General features: G+C 55.7%; 1 protein-coding gene across 2 annotated transcripts in view; it reads right to left on the bottom strand.

Moving 5' to 3' along the window:
- Window positions 1-17,504, bottom strand: part of FCN3 (ficolin 3) — a 38,430-nt gene extending 20,926 nt beyond the window's left edge. For both annotated transcript variants that reach the window (XM_003809479.5, XM_063593718.1), the window contains exons 1-3: window positions 12,822-17,504; window positions 12,450-12,545; window positions 12,059-12,103 (exon numbers count right to left, since the gene is read on the bottom strand). In XM_003809479.5, the coding sequence (XP_003809527.3) occupies window positions 12,059-12,103; window positions 12,450-12,545; window positions 12,822-12,975 (295 nt within the window). In that variant the 5' untranslated portion in view covers window positions 12,976-17,504. The remainder of the gene's footprint in view (window positions 1-12,058; window positions 12,104-12,449; window positions 12,546-12,821) is intronic.
- Window positions 17,505-17,589: the final 85 nt, after the last annotated feature.

Below are 17,589 nucleotides of genomic sequence, written 5' to 3'. Positions count from 1 at the left end.
GGGTAGCCAGGCCCTTCTCCTAATCCTTCCCACTCCTCCCAGCCATCCATTCCCCTGTGAGAGAGCCATCATAGGGTAGCCAGGCCCTTCTCCTAATCCTTCCCACTCCTCCCAGCCATCCATTCCCCTGTGAGAGAGCCATCATAGGGTAGCCAGGCCCTTCTCCTAATCCTTCCCACTCCTCCCAGCCATCCATTCCCCTGTGAGAGAGCCATCATAGGGTAGCCAGGCCCTTCTCCTAATCCTTCCCACTCCTCCCAGCCATCCATTCCCCTGTGAGAGAGCCATCATAGGGTAGCCAGGCCCTTCTCCTAATCCTTCCCACTCCTCCCAGCCATCCATTCCCCTGTGAGAGAGCCATCATAGGGTAGCCAGGCCCTTCTCCTAATCCTTCCCACTCCTCCCAGCCATCCATTCCCCTGTGAGAGAGCCATCATAGGGTAGCCAGGCCCTTCTCCTAATCCTTCCCACTCCTCCCAGCCATCCATTCCCCTGTGAGAGAGCCATCATAGGGTAGCCAGGCCCTTCTCCTAATCCTTCCCACTCCTCCCAGCCATCCATTCCCCTGTGAGAGAGCCATCATAGGGTAGCCAGGCCCTTCTCCTAATCCTTCCCACTCCTCCCAGCCATCCATTCCCCTGTGAGAGAGCCATCATAGGGTAGCCAGGCCCTTCTCCTAATCCTTCCCACTCCTCCCAGCCATCCATTCCCCTGTGAGAGAGCCATCATAGGGTAGCCAGGCCCTTCTCCTAATCCTTCCCACTCCTCCCAGCCATCCATTCCCCTGTGAGAGAGCCATCATAGGGTAGCCAGGCCCTTCTCCTAATCCTTCCCACTCCTCCCAGCCATCCATTCCCCTGTGAGAGAGCCATCATAGGGTAGCCAGGCCCTTCTCCTAATCCTTCCCACTCCTCCCAGCCATCCATTCCCCTGTGAGAGAGCCATCATAGGGTAGCCAGGCCCTTCTCCTAATCCTTCCCACTCCTCCCAGCCATCCATTCCCCTGTGAGAGAGCCATCATAGGGTAGCCAGGCCCTTCTCCTAATCCTTCCCACTCCTCCCAGCCATCCATTCCCCTGTGAGAGAGCCATCATAGGGTAGCCAGGCCCTTCTCCTAATCCTTCCCACTCCTCCCAGCCATCCATTCCCCTGTGAGAGAGCCATCATAGGGTAGCCAGGCCCTTCTCCTAATCCTTCCCACTCCTCCCAGCCATCCATTCCCCTGTGAGAGAGCCATCATAGGGTAGCCAGGCCCTTCTCCTAATCCTTCCCACTCCTCCCAGCCATCCATTCCCCTGTGAGAGAGCCATCATAGGGTAGCCAGGCCCTTCTCCTAATCCTTCCCACTCCTCCCAGCCATCCATTCCCCTGTGAGAGAGCCATCATAGGGTAGCCAGGCCCTTCTCCTAATCCTTCCCACTCCTCCCAGCCATCCATTCCCCTGTGAGAGAGCCATCATAGGGTAGCCAGGCCCTTCTCCTAATCCTTCCCACTCCTCCCAGCCATCCATTCCCCTGTGAGAGAGCCATCATAGGGTAGCCAGGCCCTTCTCCTAATCCTTCCCACTCCTCCCAGCCATCCATTCCCCTGTGAGAGAGCCATCATAGGGTAGCCAGGCCCTTCTCCTAATCCTTCCCACTCCTCCCAGCCATCCATTCCCCTGTGAGAGAGCCATCATAGGGTAGCCAGGCCCTTCTCCTAATCCTTCCCACTCCTCCCAGCCATCCATTCCCCTGTGAGAGAGCCATCATAGGGTAGCCAGGCCCTTCTCCTAATCCTTCCCACTCCTCCCAGCCATCCATTCCCCTGTGAGAGAGCCATCATAGGGTAGCCAGGCCCTTCTCCTAATCCTTCCCACTCCTCCCAGCCATCCATTCCCCTGTGAGAGAGCCATCATAGGGTAGCCAGGCCCTTCTCCTAATCCTTCCCACTCCTCCCAGCCATCCATTCCCCTGTGAGAGAGCCATCATAGGGTAGCCAGGCCCTTCTCCTAATCCTTCCCACTCCTCCCAGCCATCCATTCCCCTGTGAGAGAGCCATCATAGGGTAGCCAGGCCCTTCTCCTAATCCTTCCCACTCCTCCCAGCCATCCATTCCCCTGTGAGAGAGCCATCATAGGGTAGCCAGGCCCTTCTCCTAATCCTTCCCACTCCTCCCAGCCATCCATTCCCCTGTGAGAGAGCCATCATAGGGTAGCCAGGCCCTTCTCCTAATCCTTCCCACTCCTCCCAGCCATCCATTCCCCTGTGAGAGAGCCATCATAGGGTAGCCAGGCCCTTCTCCTAATCCTTCCCACTCCTCCCAGCCATCCATTCCCCTGTGAGAGAGCCATCATAGGGTAGCCAGGCCCTTCTCCTAATCCTTCCCACTCCTCCCAGCCATCCATTCCCCTGTGAGAGAGCCATCATAGGGTAGCCAGGCCCTTCTCCTAATCCTTCCCACTCCTCCCAGCCATCCATTCCCCTGTGAGAGAGCCATCATAGGGTAGCCAGGCCCTTCTCCTAATCCTTCCCACTCCTCCCAGCCATCCATTCCCCTGTGAGAGAGCCATCATAGGGTAGCCAGGCCCTTCTCCTAATCCTTCCCACTCCTCCCAGCCATCCATTCCCCTGTGAGAGAGCCATCATAGGGTAGCCAGGCCCTTCTCCTAATCCTTCCCACTCCTCCCAGCCATCCATTCCCCTGTGAGAGAGCCATCATAGGGTAGCCAGGCCCTTCTCCTAATCCTTCCCACTCCTCCCAGCCATCCATTCCCCTGTGAGAGAGCCATCATAGGGTAGCCAGGCCCTTCTCCTAATCCTTCCCACTCCTCCCAGCCATCCATTCCCCTGTGAGAGAGCCATCATAGGGTAGCCAGGCCCTTCTCCTAATCCTTCCCACTCCTCCCAGCCATCCATTCCCCTGTGAGAGAGCCATCATAGGGTAGCCAGGCCCTTCTCCTAATCCTTCCCACTCCTCCCAGCCATCCATTCCCCTGTGAGAGAGCCATCATAGGGTAGCCAGGCCCTTCTCCTAATCCTTCCCACTCCTCCCAGCCATCCATTCCCCTGTGAGAGAGCCATCATAGGGTAGCCAGGCCCTTCTCCTAATCCTTCCCACTCCTCCCAGCCATCCATTCCCCTGTGAGAGAGCCATCATAGGGTAGCCAGGCCCTTCTCCTAATCCTTCCCACTCCTCCCAGCCATCCATTCCCCTGTGAGAGAGCCATCATAGGGTAGCCAGGCCCTTCTCCTAATCCTTCCCACTCCTCCCAGCCATCCATTCCCCTGTGAGAGAGCCATCATAGGGTAGCCAGGCCCTTCTCCTAATCCTTCCCACTCCTCCCAGCCATCCATTCCCCTGTGAGAGAGCCATCATAGGGTAGCCAGGCCCTTCTCCTAATCCTTCCCACTCCTCCCAGCCATCCATTCCCCTGTGAGAGAGCCATCATAGGGTAGCCAGGCCCTTCTCCTAATCCTTCCCACTCCTCCCAGCCATCCATTCCCCTGTGAGAGAGCCATCATAGGGTAGCCAGGCCCTTCTCCTAATCCTTCCCACTCCTCCCAGCCATCCATTCCCCTGTGAGAGAGCCATCATAGGGTAGCCAGGCCCTTCTCCTAATCCTTCCCACTCCTCCCAGCCATCCATTCCCCTGTGAGAGAGCCATCATAGGGTAGCCAGGCCCTTCTCCTAATCCTTCCCACTCCTCCCAGCCATCCATTCCCCTGTGAGAGAGCCATCATAGGGTAGCCAGGCCCTTCTCCTAATCCTTCCCACTCCTCCCAGCCATCCATTCCCCTGTGAGAGAGCCATCATAGGGTAGCCAGGCCCTTCTCCTAATCCTTCCCACTCCTCCCAGCCATCCATTCCCCTGTGAGAGAGCCATCATAGGGTAGCCAGGCCCTTCTCCTAATCCTTCCCACTCCTCCCAGCCATCCATTCCCCTGTGAGAGAGCCATCATAGGGTAGCCAGGCCCTTCTCCTAATCCTTCCCACTCCTCCCAGCCATCCATTCCCCTGTGAGAGAGCCATCATAGGGTAGCCAGGCCCTTCTCCTAATCCTTCCCACTCCTCCCAGCCATCCATTCCCCTGTGAGAGAGCCATCATAGGGTAGCCAGGCCCTTCTCCTAATCCTTCCCACTCCTCCCAGCCATCCATTCCCCTGTGAGAGAGCCATCATAGGGTAGCCAGGCCCTTCTCCTAATCCTTCCCACTCCTCCCAGCCATCCATTCCCCTGTGAGAGAGCCATCATAGGGTAGCCAGGCCCTTCTCCTAATCCTTCCCACTCCTCCCAGCCATCCATTCCCCTGTGAGAGAGCCATCATAGGGTAGCCAGGCCCTTCTCCTAATCCTTCCCACTCCTCCCAGCCATCCATTCCCCTGTGAGAGAGCCATCATAGGGTAGCCAGGCCCTTCTCCTAATCCTTCCCACTCCTCCCAGCCATCCATTCCCCTGTGAGAGAGCCATCATAGGGTAGCCAGGCCCTTCTCCTAATCCTTCCCACTCCTCCCAGCCATCCATTCCCCTGTGAGAGAGCCATCATAGGGTAGCCAGGCCCTTCTCCTAATCCTTCCCACTCCTCCCAGCCATCCATTCCCCTGTGAGAGAGCCATCATAGGGTAGCCAGGCCCTTCTCCTAATCCTTCCCACTCCTCCCAGCCATCCATTCCCCTGTGAGAGAGCCATCATAGGGTAGCCAGGCCCTTCTCCTAATCCTTCCCACTCCTCCCAGCCATCCATTCCCCTGTGAGAGAGCCATCATAGGGTAGCCAGGCCCTTCTCCTAATCCTTCCCACTCCTCCCAGCCATCCATTCCCCTGTGAGAGAGCCATCATAGGGTAGCCAGGCCCTTCTCCTAATCCTTCCCACTCCTCCCAGCCATCCATTCCCCTGTGAGAGAGCCATCATAGGGTAGCCAGGCCCTTCTCCTAATCCTTCCCACTCCTCCCAGCCATCCATTCCCCTGTGAGAGAGCCATCATAGGGTAGCCAGGCCCTTCTCCTAATCCTTCCCACTCCTCCCAGCCATCCATTCCCCTGTGAGAGAGCCATCATAGGGTAGCCAGGCCCTTCTCCTAATCCTTCCCACTCCTCCCAGCCATCCATTCCCCTGTGAGAGAGCCATCATAGGGTAGCCAGGCCCTTCTCCTAATCCTTCCCACTCCTCCCAGCCATCCATTCCCCTGTGAGAGAGCCATCATAGGGTAGCCAGGCCCTTCTCCTAATCCTTCCCACTCCTCCCAGCCATCCATTCCCCTGTGAGAGAGCCATCATAGGGTAGCCAGGCCCTTCTCCTAATCCTTCCCACTCCTCCCAGCCATCCATTCCCCTGTGAGAGAGCCATCATAGGGTAGCCAGGCCCTTCTCCTAATCCTTCCCACTCCTCCCAGCCATCCATTCCCCTGTGAGAGAGCCATCATAGGGTAGCCAGGCCCTTCTCCTAATCCTTCCCACTCCTCCCAGCCATCCATTCCCCTGTGAGAGAGCCATCATAGGGTAGCCAGGCCCTTCTCCTAATCCTTCCCACTCCTCCCAGCCATCCATTCCCCTGTGAGAGAGCCATCATAGGGTAGCCAGGCCCTTCTCCTAATCCTTCCCACTCCTCCCAGCCATCCATTCCCCTGTGAGAGAGCCATCATAGGGTAGCCAGGCCCTTCTCCTAATCCTTCCCACTCCTCCCAGCCATCCATTCCCCTGTGAGAGAGCCATCATAGGGTAGCCAGGCCCTTCTCCTAATCCTTCCCACTCCTCCCAGCCATCCATTCCCCTGTGAGAGAGCCATCATAGGGTAGCCAGGCCCTTCTCCTAATCCTTCCCACTCCTCCCAGCCATCCATTCCCCTGTGAGAGAGCCATCATAGGGTAGCCAGGCCCTTCTCCTAATCCTTCCCACTCCTCCCAGCCATCCATTCCCCTGTGAGAGAGCCATCATAGGGTAGCCAGGCCCTTCTCCTAATCCTTCCCACTCCTCCCAGCCATCCATTCCCCTGTGAGAGAGCCATCATAGGGTAGCCAGGCCCTTCTCCTAATCCTTCCCACTCCTCCCAGCCATCCATTCCCCTGTGAGAGAGCCATCATAGGGTAGCCAGGCCCTTCTCCTAATCCTTCCCACTCCTCCCAGCCATCCATTCCCCTGTGAGAGAGCCATCATAGGGTAGCCAGGCCCTTCTCCTAATCCTTCCCACTCCTCCCAGCCATCCATTCCCCTGTGAGAGAGCCATCATAGGGTAGCCAGGCCCTTCTCCTAATCCTTCCCACTCCTCCCAGCCATCCATTCCCCTGTGAGAGAGCCATCATAGGGTAGCCAGGCCCTTCTCCTAATCCTTCCCACTCCTCCCAGCCATCCATTCCCCTGTGAGAGAGCCATCATAGGGTAGCCAGGCCCTTCTCCTAATCCTTCCCACTCCTCCCAGCCATCCATTCCCCTGTGAGAGAGCCATCATAGGGTAGCCAGGCCCTTCTCCTAATCCTTCCCACTCCTCCCAGCCATCCATTCCCCTGTGAGAGAGCCATCATAGGGTAGCCAGGCCCTTCTCCTAATCCTTCCCACTCCTCCCAGCCATCCATTCCCCTGTGAGAGAGCCATCATAGGGTAGCCAGGCCCTTCTCCTAATCCTTCCCACTCCTCCCAGCCATCCATTCCCCTGTGAGAGAGCCATCATAGGGTAGCCAGGCCCTTCTCCTAATCCTTCCCACTCCTCCCAGCCATCCATTCCCCTGTGAGAGAGCCATCATAGGGTAGCCAGGCCCTTCTCCTAATCCTTCCCACTCCTCCCAGCCATCCATTCCCCTGTGAGAGAGCCATCATAGGGTAGCCAGGCCCTTCTCCTAATCCTTCCCACTCCTCCCAGCCATCCATTCCCCTGTGAGAGAGCCATCATAGGGTAGCCAGGCCCTTCTCCTAATCCTTCCCACTCCTCCCAGCCATCCATTCCCCTGTGAGAGAGCCATCATAGGGTAGCCAGGCCCTTCTCCTAATCCTTCCCACTCCTCCCAGCCATCCATTCCCCTGTGAGAGAGCCATCATAGGGTAGCCAGGCCCTTCTCCTAATCCTTCCCACTCCTCCCAGCCATCCATTCCCCTGTGAGAGAGCCATCATAGGGTAGCCAGGCCCTTCTCCTAATCCTTCCCACTCCTCCCAGCCATCCATTCCCCTGTGAGAGAGCCATCATAGGGTAGCCAGGCCCTTCTCCTAATCCTTCCCACTCCTCCCAGCCATCCATTCCCCTGTGAGAGAGCCATCATAGGGTAGCCAGGCCCTTCTCCTAATCCTTCCCACTCCTCCCAGCCATCCATTCCCCTGTGAGAGAGCCATCATAGGGTAGCCAGGCCCTTCTCCTAATCCTTCCCACTCCTCCCAGCCATCCATTCCCCTGTGAGAGAGCCATCATAGGGTAGCCAGGCCCTTCTCCTAATCCTTCCCACTCCTCCCAGCCATCCATTCCCCTGTGAGAGAGCCATCATAGGGTAGCCAGGCCCTTCTCCTAATCCTTCCCACTCCTCCCAGCCATCCATTCCCCTGTGAGAGAGCCATCATAGGGTAGCCAGGCCCTTCTCCTAATCCTTCCCACTCCTCCCAGCCATCCATTCCCCTGTGAGAGAGCCATCATAGGGTAGCCAGGCCCTTCTCCTAATCCTTCCCACTCCTCCCAGCCATCCATTCCCCTGTGAGAGAGCCATCATAGGGTAGCCAGGCCCTTCTCCTAATCCTTCCCACTCCTCCCAGCCATCCATTCCCCTGTGAGAGAGCCATCATAGGGTAGCCAGGCCCTTCTCCTAATCCTTCCCACTCCTCCCAGCCATCCATTCCCCTGTGAGAGAGCCATCATAGGGTAGCCAGGCCCTTCTCCTAATCCTTCCCACTCCTCCCAGCCATCCATTCCCCTGTGAGAGAGCCATCATAGGGTAGCCAGGCCCTTCTCCTAATCCTTCCCACTCCTCCCAGCCATCCATTCCCCTGTGAGAGAGCCATCATAGGGTAGCCAGGCCCTTCTCCTAATCCTTCCCACTCCTCCCAGCCATCCATTCCCCTGTGAGAGAGCCATCATAGGGTAGCCAGGCCCTTCTCCTAATCCTTCCCACTCCTCCCAGCCATCCATTCCCCTGTGAGAGAGCCATCATAGGGTAGCCAGGCCCTTCTCCTAATCCTTCCCACTCCTCCCAGCCATCCATTCCCCTGTGAGAGAGCCATCATAGGGTAGCCAGGCCCTTCTCCTAATCCTTCCCACTCCTCCCAGCCATCCATTCCCCTGTGAGAGAGCCATCATAGGGTAGCCAGGCCCTTCTCCTAATCCTTCCCACTCCTCCCAGCCATCCATTCCCCTGTGAGAGAGCCATCATAGGGTAGCCAGGCCCTTCTCCTAATCCTTCCCACTCCTCCCAGCCATCCATTCCCCTGTGAGAGAGCCATCATAGGGTAGCCAGGCCCTTCTCCTAATCCTTCCCACTCCTCCCAGCCATCCATTCCCCTGTGAGAGAGCCATCATAGGGTAGCCAGGCCCTTCTCCTAATCCTTCCCACTCCTCCCAGCCATCCATTCCCCTGTGAGAGAGCCATCATAGGGTAGCCAGGCCCTTCTCCTAATCCTTCCCACTCCTCCCAGCCATCCATTCCCCTGTGAGAGAGCCATCATAGGGTAGCCAGGCCCTTCTCCTAATCCTTCCCACTCCTCCCAGCCATCCATTCCCCTGTGAGAGAGCCATCATAGGGTAGCCAGGCCCTTCTCCTAATCCTTCCCACTCCTCCCAGCCATCCATTCCCCTGTGAGAGAGCCATCATAGGGTAGCCAGGCCCTTCTCCTAATCCTTCCCACTCCTCCCAGCCATCCATTCCCCTGTGAGAGAGCCATCATAGGGTAGCCAGGCCCTTCTCCTAATCCTTCCCACTCCTCCCAGCCATCCATTCCCCTGTGAGAGAGCCATCATAGGGTAGCCAGGCCCTTCTCCTAATCCTTCCCACTCCTCCCAGCCATCCATTCCCCTGTGAGAGAGCCATCATAGGGTAGCCAGGCCCTTCTCCTAATCCTTCCCACTCCTCCCAGCCATCCATTCCCCTGTGAGAGAGCCATCATAGGGTAGCCAGGCCCTTCTCCTAATCCTTCCCACTCCTCCCAGCCATCCATTCCCCTGTGAGAGAGCCATCATAGGGTAGCCAGGCCCTTCTCCTAATCCTTCCCACTCCTCCCAGCCATCCATTCCCCTGTGAGAGAGCCATCATAGGGTAGCCAGGCCCTTCTCCTAATCCTTCCCACTCCTCCCAGCCATCCATTCCCCTGTGAGAGAGCCATCATAGGGTAGCCAGGCCCTTCTCCTAATCCTTCCCACTCCTCCCAGCCATCCATTCCCCTGTGAGAGAGCCATCATAGGGTAGCCAGGCCCTTCTCCTAATCCTTCCCACTCCTCCCAGCCATCCATTCCCCTGTGAGAGAGCCATCATAGGGTAGCCAGGCCCTTCTCCTAATCCTTCCCACTCCTCCCAGCCATCCATTCCCCTGTGAGAGAGCCATCATAGGGTAGCCAGGCCCTTCTCCTAATCCTTCCCACTCCTCCCAGCCATCCATTCCCCTGTGAGAGAGCCATCATAGGGTAGCCAGGCCCTTCTCCTAATCCTTCCCACTCCTCCCAGCCATCCATTCCCCTGTGAGAGAGCCATCATAGGGTAGCCAGGCCCTTCTCCTAATCCTTCCCACTCCTCCCAGCCATCCATTCCCCTGTGAGAGAGCCATCATAGGGTAGCCAGGCCCTTCTCCTAATCCTTCCCACTCCTCCCAGCCATCCATTCCCCTGTGAGAGAGCCATCATAGGGTAGCCAGGCCCTTCTCCTAATCCTTCCCACTCCTCCCAGCCATCCATTCCCCTGTGAGAGAGCCATCATAGGGTAGCCAGGCCCTTCTCCTAATCCTTCCCACTCCTCCCAGCCATCCATTCCCCTGTGAGAGAGCCATCATAGGGTAGCCAGGCCCTTCTCCTAATCCTTCCCACTCCTCCCAGCCATCCATTCCCCTGTGAGAGAGCCATCATAGGGTAGCCAGGCCCTTCTCCTAATCCTTCCCACTCCTCCCAGCCATCCATTCCCCTGTGAGAGAGCCATCATAGGGTAGCCAGGCCCTTCTCCTAATCCTTCCCACTCCTCCCAGCCATCCATTCCCCTGTGAGAGAGCCATCATAGGGTAGCCAGGCCCTTCTCCTAATCCTTCCCACTCCTCCCAGCCATCCATTCCCCTGTGAGAGAGCCATCATAGGGTAGCCAGGCCCTTCTCCTAATCCTTCCCACTCCTCCCAGCCATCCATTCCCCTGTGAGAGAGCCATCATAGGGTAGCCAGGCCCTTCTCCTAATCCTTCCCACTCCTCCCAGCCATCCATTCCCCTGTGAGAGAGCCATCATAGGGTAGCCAGGCCCTTCTCCTAATCCTTCCCACTCCTCCCAGCCATCCATTCCCCTGTGAGAGAGCCATCATAGGGTAGCCAGGCCCTTCTCCTAATCCTTCCCACTCCTCCCAGCCATCCATTCCCCTGTGAGAGAGCCATCATAGGGTAGCCAGGCCCTTCTCCTAATCCTTCCCACTCCTCCCAGCCATCCATTCCCCTGTGAGAGAGCCATCATAGGGTAGCCAGGCCCTTCTCCTAATCCTTCCCACTCCTCCCAGCCATCCATTCCCCTGTGAGAGAGCCATCATAGGGTAGCCAGGCCCTTCTCCTAATCCTTCCCACTCCTCCCAGCCATCCATTCCCCTGTGAGAGAGCCATCATAGGGTAGCCAGGCCCTTCTCCTAATCCTTCCCACTCCTCCCAGCCATCCATTCCCCTGTGAGAGAGCCATCATAGGGTAGCCAGGCCCTTCTCCTAATCCTTCCCACTCCTCCCAGCCATCCATTCCCCTGTGAGAGAGCCATCATAGGGTAGCCAGGCCCTTCTCCTAATCCTTCCCACTCCTCCCAGCCATCCATTCCCCTGTGAGAGAGCCATCATAGGGTAGCCAGGCCCTTCTCCTAATCCTTCCCACTCCTCCCAGCCATCCATTCCCCTGTGAGAGAGCCATCATAGGGTAGCCAGGCCCTTCTCCTAATCCTTCCCACTCCTCCCAGCCATCCATTCCCCTGTGAGAGAGCCATCATAGGGTAGCCAGGCCCTTCTCCTAATCCTTCCCACTCCTCCCAGCCATCCATTCCCCTGTGAGAGAGCCATCATAGGGTAGCCAGGCCCTTCTCCTAATCCTTCCCACTCCTCCCAGCCATCCATTCCCCTGTGAGAGAGCCATCATAGGGTAGCCAGGCCCTTCTCCTAATCCTTCCCACTCCTCCCAGCCATCCATTCCCCTGTGAGAGAGCCATCATAGGGTAGCCAGGCCCTTCTCCTAATCCTTCCCACTCCTCCCAGCCATCCATTCCCCTGTGAGAGAGCCATCATAGGGTAGCCAGGCCCTTCTCCTAATCCTTCCCACTCCTCCCAGCCATCCATTCCCCTGTGAGAGAGCCATCATAGGGTAGCCAGGCCCTTCTCCTAATCCTTCCCACTCCTCCCAGCCATCCATTCCCCTGTGAGAGAGCCATCATAGGGTAGCCAGGCCCTTCTCCTAATCCTTCCCACTCCTCCCAGCCATCCATTCCCCTGTGAGAGAGCCATCATAGGGTAGCCAGGCCCTTCTCCTAATCCTTCCCACTCCTCCCAGCCATCCATTCCCCTGTGAGAGAGCCATCATAGGGTAGCCAGGCCCTTCTCCTAATCCTTCCCACTCCTCCCAGCCATCCATTCCCCTGTGAGAGAGCCATCATAGGGTAGCCAGGCCCTTCTCCTAATCCTTCCCACTCCTCCCAGCCATCCATTCCCCTGTGAGAGAGCCATCATAGGGTAGCCAGGCCCTTCTCCTAATCCTTCCCACTCCTCCCAGCCATCCATTCCCCTGTGAGAGAGCCATCATAGGGTAGCCAGGCCCTTCTCCTAATCCTTCCCACTCCTCCCAGCCATCCATTCCCCTGTGAGAGAGCCATCATAGGCGCAGCAGCCAAGCAGAGATCCCAGCCTAGAGTCCAGGGACAGAGGCAAAGAAAGCGGGGAGGCCTCCAGCCCCACTTACTCACCTGGCTCACCCTTGGGGCCCATCTTGCCTGGTGGTCCAGGTGGCCCTGAAATCACAAAGGCAGAGATTTCCTGAGTCCCACCCCATGCCCAGGACCAAAAAGAAACAAGAGACTTGGAGCCAGAGGTTCAAATCCCAGTTTTACCCTTCACTCACTTTGTGATTGCGGGCAAATATCTTATCCTCTCTGAACCTCCCTTTCCTCCTCAGCATAATGGGGATGAAACCACTTACCTGGCAGAGTTGATCTTAGGATGCCGGGTGCCCAGCCTGGAGCTGGCACAGAGTAGGTTCCTTGCTCCTTTGTCGTGGCCCCTCAGCACAGACAAAAATTGCTACATTCCTGCCTTCCCCATTCCCAAGATCCCAGCCCGCTCCCCAGCCCCTCTCACCTTGAGGACCTGGGGCTCCCTTCTCCCCAGGACTTCCTGGAGCTCCGGGACAACTGGGCAGGAGGACAACTTTGCTGGCTTCCAGTTCCCTGGGTCCTACAGGGAGACACAGGCAGGGTGGGCACAGGGTAGACTGTCTCTTCCAGACCCCTCTTCAGTTCTCTTCCTGTCTCCCAGATTCCCACTGTCAGGATGCTTGTCTCCTGAGCTGGCAAGGTTTCGTGTGCTTTGCATCCATTTGCATATATTTACATGCAGAGCCCAGATTATGAAACTCCCACCCTGGTCCTTGAGGTTGATGAGCCTTGGTGGGGGGACACCCAGCGAGGGAATGAGGAGTGGGTTGGTGAGGAGGGCACCCTAGGTGCCCACCCGGGCAGCTGGGGTGTTCCTGGGTCTTCAGGCAGGCAGGCCCCCCAAGCAGGAGAAGCCACAGGGAGGGCAGGATCCACCGTAGATCCATCTTGCTGGGCCCACCAGGGGAAGGATGCCAGATTATAAGGGGGCCAGGCTGGCGGGAGGACATGAAACAAGACTTCCTCCCATTGTCCCCCAGGGACACCCCACCCAGACTGGAGCCAGCAGGGGGTGGGAGTATTTCCTCCCTCAGCCCCAGAGAGAAAGGGCATTATCCCTGCCCTATCCAACCAGGATGGAGTCCAACATCTTTTTGTTTTTTGTTTTTTGTTTTTTTGTTTTTTTGAGACGGAGTTTCACTCTTGTTGCCCAGGCTGGAATGCAATGGCGTGCTCTCAGCTCAATGCAACCAATGCAACCTCTGCCTCCCGGGTTCAAGTGATTCTCCTGCCTCAGCCTCCCAAGTAGCTGGGATTATGGGTGCACGCCACCATGCCCAGCTAATTTTTTGTATTTTTTTTTTTTAGTATAGAAGGGGTTTCACCGTGTTGGCCAGGCTGGTCTCGAAATCCTGACCTTAGGTGATCCACCCACCTCGGCCTCCCAAAGTGCTAGGATTACAGGTGTGAGCCACTGCACACTGAAAGAGTCCAACTTCTGATCCTGGCTTCCAGGGCTCCCCAGCCATCTCTCCAGACCTCTACATTCACAGTCGTCTCTACCTGTGAAGCCCCATCTGTCCATGAAGGTCTAGCTCTACAGCCATCTCCACTGGGAATCCTTCCCTGATCCTTGTCAATGCTATGAATAGTGACAACTGCTACCATTTCCTGGGCATCTACTGCATTCCAGCGTCATACTGACGTCACCTCCGATCCTCGCATGGACTTGCTATTAATCCTTATTATTGCATTATGGGCCTGGTACAAAATGGGTGCTCAGTAAGAAAGAGTTAAATGAATAAGGAAAGAGAAACTGAGGCCCAGTGATGGGACGTGACTTCTGTTCTCTTGGCCACTTATATGCTGAGAGCAACAGAGTTTTACCCAAGCCCCATGCCCCCGCCAGGGAAAAGCACCATTAAGAAAGTGATTCTGGGCCGGGCGCGGTGGCTCACGCCTGTAATCCCAGCACTTTGGGAGGCCGAGGCGGGCGGATCACGAGGTCAGGAGATCGAGACCAAGGTGAAACCCCGTCTCTACTAAAAATACAAAAAGTTAGCTGGACGTAGTGGCGGGCGCCTGTAGTCCCAGCTACTCGGGAGGCTGAGGCAGGAGAATGGCGTGAACCCGGGAGGCGGAGCTTGCAGTGAGCCGAGATCGCGCCACTGCACTCCAGCCTGGGTGACAGAGGGAGACTCCGTCTCAAAAAAAAAAAAAAAAAAAAAAAAAGAAAGTGATTCTGGCTGGCTGCGGTGGCTCATGCCTGTAATCCCAGGACTTTGGGAGTCCGAGGCAGGCAGATCACCTGAGGTCAGGGGTTCGAGACCAGCCTGGCTAACACGGTGAAACCTCGTCTCTACTAAAAATACAAAAATTAGCCGGGCTTGGTGGCATGCACCTGTAATCCCAGCTACTCAGGAGGCTGAGGCAAGAGAATCACTTGAAACCCGAAGGCAGAGGTTGCAATGAGCCGAGATCGCACCACTGCACTCCAGCCTGGGCGAAAGAGCAAAAACTCCGTCTCAAAAAAAAAGAAAGTGACTCCATGCTCAACCTTGAGTCCCGTGAGGCTTAGGAAACAGCTGCTAATGTAGGCCAATTGAGCGGGAAGCCCATGTAGAAAGGCCTGGAGGCCGGGAAGCCAGGGAGGACGCAGCAGCCAGGGTCCAGATGTGAAGGATCAGGCCTGAGCTGGAGAGGGACCTCAGGTGATAAGGGAGGAGAGGCAGGGCTCATTCATTCACTCATTCAGCAAACCCTCCCTCAAGGCCTCCTCTGCACCTCCCCGGTGCTTATGGAGAGGGCTGAGGTGCAAGTGGTATCAGGGGAAGTGGAGGCAGTGTTTGCCTGACAGGATGTGTCCGCGAGAGGGATATCCTGAGACCGCAATTCCAGTTCTAGGAATCTGTCTTCCCCAGACTGTCCCACGAGTATGCCAAGATCTGCAGACAAGCCTGTTTACCATGGCGCTGTTTGTAAGCATCAATGTGGAAATGACCCAACCAGTCATTGATGGCATTCACATGAATTAGGACCATTCAGACAACTCACAGGGTGAATCTGATCTAAAATGAGAGGGGCAAAAATGCAAAACAGTATGCACAGCATTATCCCACTTTGTATTTTTAAAATGCTAGAGGTGTGTATATATGTATTTTGTAAATTCACAGAAAAAGGTCTGACACAGACCTTGTGAACTGTGGTTATTTCTGGAGAGTAGGACCAGGGAAGGAGTTGTTCTCTCTTTTTTTTTTTTTTTTTTTTTTTTTTGAGACAGGGTCTCACTCTCTCACCTAGGCTAGAGTGTGGCGGTGTGATCATAGCTCACTGCAGCCCCGACCTCCTGGGCTCAAGCAGTCCTCCCACCTCAGTCTCCCGGTAGCTGGGATGCCAGGCAGAGCCACCACACCGGGCTAAATTTTTATTTTATTTATTTATTTTGAGACAAAGTCTTGCTGTGTTGCCCAGGCTGGAGTGCAGTGACTTGATCTCAGCTCACTGCAACTTCCGCCTCCTGGATTCAAGTGATTCTCCTGACTCAGTCTCCCAAGTAGCTGGGATTACAGGTGTGTGCCACCACGCCCAGCTAATTTTTGTATTTTTAGTAGAGATAGGGTTTCACTATGTTGGTCTGGCTGGTCTCAAACTCCTGACCTCAAGTGATCCACCCGCCTTGGCCTCCCAAAGTGCTGGGATTACAGGTGTGAGCCACTTTGCCCCGCCTAAATTTTTATTTTTTGTAGAGATGGGTTCTCACTATACTGCCCAGGCTGGTCTCAAACTCCTGGCTTCAAACAATCATCCCGCCTCAGTCTCCCAAAGTGCTGGAATTACAGATGTGAGCCACTATACCTCCTGGCCAGTTTTTTATTTTTTAATATATACAGGGTCTCACTCTGTCACCCAGGCTGGAGTGCAGTGGCATGATCTTGGCTCACTGCAGCCTGGACCTCTCGGGCTCAAGTGATCCTCCCACCTCAGCCTCCTGAGTACTTGGGACTACAGGCGTGCACCACCACACCCAGTTAATTTTTGTATTTTTAGTAGAGATGGGGTTTAGCCATGCTGCCCAGGCTGACTAGGCTGACTCCAACTCCTGAGCTCAAGCAATCCTCCTGCCTCGGCCTCCCAAAGTGCTGGGATGAGCCACCGCACCCAGCCCAGCTCTCACTCTTCTGTATAGTCCTTTTTCAAACCCTCACAGGCATTTACTACTTTTGCAAAAAAAGAAAGCATCCAATAAAGGAGGAGGGTGAAGAAGAAAACTCATGCTGGGGGAGAAACAAGGGCAGGGTGACCCAGGCAGGAGGAGCTGCTCATGCAGAAGCCTAGAGAAGAGAGAAGGCAAGGCAGATGGGGTGTTATCATATCCCATACAGGGGAAGCAGCAGGGGCTCTAGGGAGACCGGGGAGTGCGCAAAGGGGAGGCTGATTTCCAGAGGCTTGGAGCTTTGGCGGAAGTGAAGGTGCAAGGGAGGGGTGAGGAGGTGGACTGTGGTTGGCAGGGGGAGGTGGATGTTGCAGTGAGCCAAGATCTCACCACTCTACTCTAGCCTGGGCGACACAGTGAGACTCTGTCTCAAAAAAAAAAAAAGAAAAGAAAAAAGAAAAAAAAAAAAGAAAAGAAAAGAAAAAATAAAATAAAATAAAAAGTTATAAAACTCACAGCTACATGCCTGGCTCCTGGCAAGCGCCCATCCATGGGCGATGTTACCGTCAGGGAAGACTTCGGTGCCTGGGGACAGAAGGCAGGCCTTCCCAGGAGAGCCTGAGAGAGGAAGGCCAGGAATGGCTGCGTGGAGTCCCTGGGGCCCTTTCCCCCTTGGTGCGGGGGCAGAGACCTAATTTTGGAGGCCGAGAGAGCCTGGAGATGCCTCTGGAATGCTGTTCTGCTCACTCTGGAGTCAGAAAAGCCTGAATTCATTTTATTTTTTATTTTAATTTTACTTTTTTTTTTTTTTTTAATCGATGGGGTCTCAACTATGTTGCCCAGGCTGGTCTCCTGGACTCAAGTGATCCGCCCACATCAGCCTCCCAAAGTGCTGGGATTTTAGGCATGAACTATGATGCCCAGCCCAGAAAAGCCTGAATTGAAACCCCAGCCCTGCCCTGTCCAGCTGTGTGACTTCAGCATGTGTACTTACCTGAGTCTCCGTACCCTCATCTGTAAAGGGGCAAGGGGTGGGGGTTAAGCAGGTGTCAAAGATGAACACTTTTTTTTTTTGAGACAGAGTTTCACTCTTGTTGCCCAAACTGGAGTGCAATGGCACGATCTTGGGTCACTGCAAACTTCGCCTCCTGGGTTCAAGTGATTCTCCTGTCTCAGCCTCCCAAGTAGCTGGGATTAGAGAGGCATGTGCTACCACGCCCAGCTAATTTTGTATTTTTAGTAGAGATGGGGTTTCACCGTGTTGGTCAGGCTGGTCTTGAACTCCTGACCTCAGGTGATTCACCTGCCTCGGCCTCCCAAAGTGCTGGGATTACAGGCGTGAGCCACTGCGCCTGGCCAGATGAAAATATTTTAAAAGGTAACAGCGACAGTCCTAGCTGGAATTCCCGTTAAGAAGAGGACAATGGCCGTACCCTCACCCCATCCAATCCACACACAGCCCAAGACACAG

The sequence above is a fragment of the Pan paniscus genome, chromosome 1 (genome assembly GCF_029289425.2).
Source record: "Pan paniscus chromosome 1, NHGRI_mPanPan1-v2.0_pri, whole genome shotgun sequence".
Classification (NCBI taxonomy): domain Eukaryota; kingdom Metazoa; phylum Chordata; class Mammalia; order Primates; family Hominidae; genus Pan; species Pan paniscus.
Note: the sequence above shows the minus strand (reverse complement) of the source record. Positions and strands in the feature narration are given on the sequence as shown.